This window comes from Humulus lupulus, chromosome 2 (assembly GCF_963169125.1).
Source record: "Humulus lupulus chromosome 2, drHumLupu1.1, whole genome shotgun sequence".
In the NCBI taxonomy this organism is placed as follows: Eukaryota; Viridiplantae; Streptophyta; class Magnoliopsida; order Rosales; family Cannabaceae; genus Humulus; species Humulus lupulus.
Window position 1 is genome coordinate 80,376,506 of NC_084794.1, and position 7,593 is coordinate 80,384,098.

At 42.8% G+C, this 7,593-nt stretch overlaps 1 protein-coding gene across 1 annotated transcript; it reads left to right on the forward strand.

Moving 5' to 3' along the window:
* Positions 1-4,941: 4,941 nt before the first annotated feature.
* LOC133818093 (U-box domain-containing protein 40-like) lies at positions 4,942-7,392 on the forward strand. The gene has a single exon (XM_062250791.1). It carries the CDS (start codon positions 5,282-5,284, stop codon positions 6,989-6,991), a length of 1,710 nt encoding a protein of 569 aa, XP_062106775.1. The 5' UTR covers positions 4,942-5,281; the 3' UTR covers positions 6,992-7,392.
* The last annotated feature ends 201 nt before the right edge of the window (positions 7,393-7,593 follow it).

A 7,593-nucleotide genomic window follows, 5' to 3' on the forward strand; every position in this document is an offset into this window, starting at 1 on the left:
AATCAACACTCTTTGATTCAATAATCATATTTCTTAATCTCATGAGTATTCCACTATAAATATGAGACTGAACTCTTGAGAATTAAAGACATATATTTTAGAGTACTTTATTGTAACCATAAAATGTCCATTGATATAATCATTACATACAAATTAATCATCTATTGATGATTCACAATTAAGTGTGAATAAAATTATTGTTTTACCCTTTTAATTATATCTTGATTCCTAGTGTACCATTGACTTTACTTCTGAAGGTTAATTCATAATCTGATTATGAATTTGACGTCAATAACATTTTCAATTCCAAAAGCCAACCCAATAGGGAATCATCATCCAATCTGTAAGAAGTAATAGATTCCATATTTGTTAAGCTATGTCATCAGCCATATACATCATTGAGTCCCCAAAACAATAGTTCTTAGCCTGGTCATTCTGACAAACCATAATGCATTAATTAAATGATCAAATAACATATATAAGAGTTCATAGTAACTTCATAATTAAGACCAGTTTGTGTATGATCATCAGTTGATGTGTTTTATACTCTGAAATGGTATTTAAACAAGTATTATTAAATCACATCTGGTCCAGTTCTATATACTCTCAGCATGTAAAGTACCTCCACTAAAGTGTACTACTACAATAGTAATCCGGATCTAGGTCACATGTATTCATAATACTAGTGGATCGTACTAGCAGTAATTAATCTAAAGATTCCATAACTTTATTATACTGCGAACTATTTAAGTTCATTATCTCAACTTTGATCCTCTCATACCAATATAAGATTGAGACCACATAGAAGAACTTGAGAATTTTATGATATTTACTTAATATTATTAGCAATAATATAGTACATAAGCTATATATATACAATAATTCAATTCATTCATTTATTTCATTAATACCATTGTCTACTACAATTGCTTTAAGGGCACAATTCCCAACAGGTGCAGTACTTTAAGGCCTGAGGAGGCACCTCTCCGAGCGTCATGGGCAGCTTGATTTGCCCAATCAGAATGAGACCTTCCCCAGAGAACCCGTATAGAGTCGAAGTGCATGGGGACAAGTCATTCGTGGTCAGCCCAATCTTCTCATAGGAAGACTTAAACAGGATGTTCACAGAACTATTGTTGTCCACCAGGATCTGAGCCACCATCATGTTGGAAATCTGGCTCTCAACCACTAAAGGATCGTGGTGGGGAAAATGGAACCTTCGAGCAACTTCCTCGGAGAATGTGATGACTTGGTCAGTCATCCTAGGCATATATGCTGTCAGCTGAGTTAATGCCAGTATCTCGTCATCGCGATTCAAGGCTCACCCATATCTATTCTGTGAAGATCGGCAGGTGCTCCCCAAGTGGATTCCTCCAGAGATAGTTCTAACTCACCTAGTCACTGGGGAAGGCTCGTGGACTACATGTTGTGGGGCTGCTGGTGCTGCCCTGAAGCTTGCAGAGCTGACTGTTGTGGAGGCACTCCTGCAGCTGGGGCCAAAGCCAGGTGCGCTCCACCCTGAGCATACTGATGCAAATTCCCTAGCTTGATGAGATTCTCAATATCATCCTTGAGTTTTTGACACTTGTTGGTGTGGTTCCCCACATCATTATGGAATCAAAAAAAATTGTTGGGATCTCTCCTCTCCCTGTCCTTCCAGATGGGCTGCAGTTTCCTATAGTGGACGTGTTGTTCCATGGCCAAGAAAATGTTCTCCCGAGAGTTCACCAGGTCTGTATACTCGAAGTATTGCGAGACATAATTCTCCTCGGGGGCCGCTCATTGTCCTACCGAAGCTACTACAGCTCTCTTGGGCTTTCTGCCCTTACCTTTGCCCCCATGCATATTTCTGTTGGGGGTCCTGCTGGGTGCAAGTTACTGGGCTGGAACCATAGTTCCAGCACCGAATGTAGGCTAAAAATCATTGTACCCAGTGGGTGCGGCTCCATATCCTGTTGGAGCAGCACTGAAACCAACAAGAGGCATATAACTAAAGTCAATTGATTGAAAAGTGGGCTAAATTGCAAGGCGCTCACCACACTTTGTTGGACAGGAGTGTAAGATGGGTACTAGGTCCCCATAGCCACAGGGCTCAGAGTCAATGAAGCGAGAAAAACGATGAGTCTGCCAAACACTCCAATCTAGGCATCCTCCCAATTTATATATTCTTGTGGTCGACGAATGAAGTCGTCGAGCCTACAGCATCCCCTCCACTGGAGGTCATCCCACAAAGGAGACCTCGCAAGGATGCCTACCTGCAAGGCAATCAACTATTTGTCGTCGTCGACCTTCTTGGTCCTAGAGGCTTCCTCCTTGAAACGTTTGATGTAGGCCTTGAGGGTTTCGAGGGGTCCTTGCTTTATGTTGGCCAAGGCATTGACCTCAAAGCTCACCATCCTAGCTGTTATAAATTGTCTTTGAAATGAGGATGAGAGTTGGAGCCAGGAATGAATGGACCTCGGTTTGTGCTTCTTGAACCACTCATTTATCGGTCCCGTCAAGGGCAACGGGAACATGTGGCACTTCGCGTCCTCAGAGACACGATGCACCAAAATTAATCGGTTGAACTTTGATAGATGGTTGGTGGGATCTGTACTACCATCATAAGACATGATGGGTGACATATTGAAGCCTCAAGGTAACAGGGCTTCCACTATGTGGGAAGCACACACTCCCCTTCCTCATCCTCTGAGTCGTAGTCATGGTATTTTCTTCGGGCCATCCTGAGAATAATATTTTTTAAGCTCTCCAATTCCGCCCAGAGAAGATCATGGTTTTGATTGCCACTTTGTGCCAGGTGTTCTCTTTTCTAGGCATTAAGATTGTCCCAAAGATTTGGCTGATCTCTTCTCCCGGGGTTTCCCCTCGGAGCTGCAATACCCCTATAAGGATTTAAGCCTTCTCTTAGGTCTGGTTGACCTTGGTGGAAACCATTTTCCTTAGGATATCCTACTTCGTTCTCTCCATTAGACTCAATGATTTTGTTATTCACTTAGATGTTGAAGCCTTGCTCTCGGTTAACGAAGACATTCCTCAGGTTGGCCCCTTGGTTGGGGGTTCTGCAAGACTAGTGAGGTGCTAGGGGGACACTTCCTCTAGGCCTAGTACGATTCATCCCGACAGGCCTAGGTGGAACGCCTTCGACTCCACAAGTGTTGGCAACTCGATGATGTCCTCGAGCACCTTGCCCTTTACTCTTTCTTGTTGGCCTCAGAGTCTTGTTGTGTTCAAGGGCTCGACGAGTCTTCTTTTGTCCCAGAGCAAGATTGTCATCGATTTTTCCCTTACCACACTCTTGTGGCACATGTAGGGCTCCAGCTCCAACTAGGTGCATAAGCGGCACACCAGCTGGCGGATCTTACACCACGTCAGCAGGGTGCTCAGGAGGCACACCTGCTGCGTTAACCAGTGGCACTACAGCTGCGTGCACGGGTGGCACACCAGCTAGCTACCTAGATGGTACTTCACCATGTGGGTCCACTCGCAGCCCTTGGGCTGCCAGAGTGGCCCTCATGGCGTTAACCATCTCCGGTAAGACGATAATACTTCCCTCCTGGGCATCAAGTTTTTCCTGTTGGGTAGCTACTTGGTCGCGAAGCACCACCACCTCTGGTTGGTCCTTCGCGTCCATAGGCTTAGGATAATCTTCCTCATAATATTCGCCATCATCGCCGTCGCTTATGCCGTCATATTCGACATTCTCATCGTAATCCTCCAAGACCTTCTCTGGGAGGTTTTGTGGAGGTGGACGGATGGTTTCTCCTCCCTCAGCTTTGGTGGGAGGAGCCACATCATCTGATGCATTCCATATAGTGGTCACCATAGTTGTTTTCTTCAGGCTCTCAATGAAAGCACCAAAATGTTGACTGTCTTTTTTGCTATCAACCTAATCTAAGATCTTAACAGAGATTAGAAGAATATAACACAGAGGTTTTATGTGGTTTAGGCTATAAAAGAGCCCTAGTCCGAGAGTCTTTTCTATTAGTGAGTTTGAAGCTTGTTTGAGCAAGCTTCAATGAAGTCTCAAGCAACATATATATTGCTCTAAGTTTACAATGCTTAACTAGCCAAAATTCTCAACTCTTTACAAGGAGATGCCCCAACCCTATTTATAGAGGTCTAGGTCATTAATGTCCTTAATTGACAATTAATACCACATTCTCCATTATTTGGGGAGTAAACTACTAATTAATTACATAGAGATGCACTAATACAGACCATGTGCCCAGGCAGATTGCACGGGGCCCATTTGTAGAAAGCTGCCTACCAACCTTACAGGGAATAGGTATCTGACCATGTCAGGATACGGTGCATGTTTGCTCATGTCAGGCGGTGTTGTCGAGTGTATGATCTCGACACCACTATTCGAGGCTCACCAAAGTTGTCAGACAATCTTCTGGTGGGCCACAGAATCCTAAACTTGGCAGCTACTCCAGGTCCGAGGACAAAAATCCTAAACTTGACGGATTGACGAATGAAGAAAGCGAGAAGACCGCCTGAATGGTTCTCGTGGCGTGACCTTACTTGGAGACATCCACACCTTGGAAATGGGTCGTAGACATCTGCGCCTTGAGGACAGACATCAGAGTGTGACCTTACTCGGAGACATACGTATCTGGCTAGATCATAATACAAAACCTCACGAGCACTTGAGGAGCCTAATTACTCCTCTAATGACTTTAACTTTTCCTTTGGTGAAAACAAGGACAACATAATTTAATTTAAATTTTTTTAACAAATAAGGTGTCTGTATTTATTATTGGGGTGTATATCTCCAATTAGAAAATAGGTGAGACGAAAAAAAAAAAAGTGGGTGAATATTAAGAATTTAAAATATGCTTTTAAGGGTTTTTTAAAAATATTTTTTCAAGGAAAAAAACACAATTAGCGATAATATATTTAAAAAAATCCCGGTCACTCACTTTTTTTTTTTTTAAAATCCCGGTTAAGTAGGATAAAAAATTGTATTCTACAAAAATTATAATATTAAAAAAAAAAAAATACATAAAACACATGAGTTGAGAAAGTCATGCAGTTTAGTTTTGGAACCACTTTTGCTAAAATATCGAAAGCAAAGAATCGAATCGTACACCAAACCCCCAAAACCTCAATTCTCTCACATTCAAACGCCTCAATTTTCTGTCTCTGTTCACCGGAAGGATTTTTATCTACTTTTTCAGCATCACCCAAAATCTAGTGAAAAGTTATGACGTTTCAGCCACCATTATCGTTTTCAGTATTCCAGAGTAAAGGGTTTTGAGTTTTTCAGAGGAGGAGAATCATGGAGTTCCAAGAAGGTTTGATGAGGTTGATTATCCAAGACGCAGAAGAAAACCATTGCAAATCAAAAAGAGAAAAGAAGAAAGAGAAGAGTGCAGAGACTGGTAATCCAAGACGTAAATGGAAGCTTTTTCATAGGTCATCGACTGCAATTCCCACAAAAGCCCAATCAAATCAACCTCCCAGTGAATTTTTATGTCCCATTACTGGGTCTTTAATGGCAGAACCAGTTATTGTGTCATCAGGCCACAGTTTCGAACGTGCCTGTGTTGAAATATGTAAAGCTTTAGACTTCATTCCCACTCTACAAGACGACTCCACACCCGATTTCTCCTCCGTGATCCCCAATCTCGCCCTGAAATCTACCATCATTAGCTGGTGCCAGAAGTACTCTGTAAATCCTCCGAACCCCCTGGATTCTAACTCTGCCGAGAAGCTTGTTCGTACATTAATGGCGACACAGGATCAAAAACCCAAGACCAACCAGATGAAAAGCGATAGCGAAGACAATGAGATTCTAATAAAAGAGAAATTAGTACAATTAATTGAACCCGTAACCGTGAATTTCAACCACGCAACCACCAAGGTTCCTCAAAGCCCGATTCACTTCCAGTCGAAATCGTTGGAATCCATCGAAACAACGATGCCATCTCCGCCATTGCCACTCGCTACTCGACCGAGTTGCTACTCTTCTTCATCATCATCATCAGAAATCGAAACCCTCCCCATTACCCCTGAAGAAGAAGATGAAATACTAACCAAGCTTAAAAGCCAACACGTCTTCGAAGTGGAAGAGGCTCTAATCACAATGAGAAAGATCACGCGGACGAGAGAGGAGTCCAGGCCCCACCTCTGTTCCTATCAATTGCTCTCAGCCCTAAAATCGTTGATCGTCTCGAGGTACACTGGTGTTCAGGTGAACTCAGTCGCAGCTTTGGTAAATCTGTCTCTTGATAACACGAACAAGATGAAGATCCTACGGTCAGGAATCGTTCCCCCTTTGATCGACGTCCTCAAGGGCGGTTCCAAGGAAGCACAGGAGCACGCGGCCGGAGCAATCTTCAGTTTAGCCCTAAACGACGACAACAAAACCGCCATTGGCGTATTAGGAGCTTTGCCGCCATTGCTTCACTTGCTCCGATCCGAGAGCGAGCGGACTCGGCACGACGCAGCGCTCGCTCTGTACCACCTGACGCTGGTCCAGACGAACCGAACCAAGCTGGTGAAGCTCGGCGCAGTCCCGAACCTCCTATACATGGCAAAATCCGGCCACATGACGAGTCGAATACTGCTCGTACTCGGCAACTTGGGCTCTTGTACGGAGGGCCGGGTAGCGTTGTTGGACGCCGGTGCGGTGGGGAGTTTGGTGGAGATGTTAAAGGGGGGCCAGTTGGGTTCTGTCTCGGCTAGGGAGAGCTGCGTGGCGGTGCTGTACACGCTGAGCTACGGGGGTTTGAGATTCAAGGCGTTGGCTAAGACGGCAGGGGCCGTGGATGCGTTGTGGAAGGTGGAGACGGTGGGGACTGAGAGAGGGAAGCAGAAGGCGAAGATGATAATGGAGATCATGAAAGGGAGAGGGGACGTTGAAGAAGATGAGGATGTGGATTGGGAGGACTTGCTTGAGTCGGACTCTGACTCTCATTCTCATTCTCGACTCTTCGTCGGCGGTGGTGGAATCACCGGGTCCAAGCATAACTCGTCCGAGTTTTGAGTACAGTTAGTTTTCTTTTTTATATATTATTTCTTTCTTTTTGAGTTCCTTCTCATTATTTCTTGGTTTTTTTTTTCAGAAATTCTCTTTCTTTTGTAGAAATCTACAGTTTTTTGGGGGTTGTGGTGGAAGTGAGTTTGCTCTGTTTTTGGTTTCGTTTTTACTGAAATTAGGAATCTTAGAACTGAAAGTGTAAATTTAGGATGCTTTTAGTGAATTTAGTTTTTTTTTAGTTTGGTATTTTAAACACACAATTCAATCTTTCTAATAAAAAAAAAATGAGTTTGTATGATTATGTATGACCTGTGCTCTCTAGTTTTTTACCAGAAGAAATCATTGTTTGGAATATTGTTTTGCATATATAGGATTTTTGCGGACGATGAACTATATATTATTGTGTACCTTCATTATTTTGGGGCAGTTAAAAATTCTTTTGACCAATTCACGGTTTGGTTGGTTGCAGATATGGTAATTTAAAATTAAAACAGCCAATTTTGTTAGTAAAAATTAATAAATTTAAAAATTTCATCAAAATAAAACACAATTTTAATATTTATCCAAGATTAATTTGAAATTTCCACATGTCTTAATATTTTTCTTTT

Coding starts and splice junctions, on each gene's coding strand:
- LOC133818093 (XM_062250791.1), top strand. CDS start 5,282: ATGGAGTTCCAAGAAGGTTTGATGAGGTTGATTATCCAAGACGCAGAA.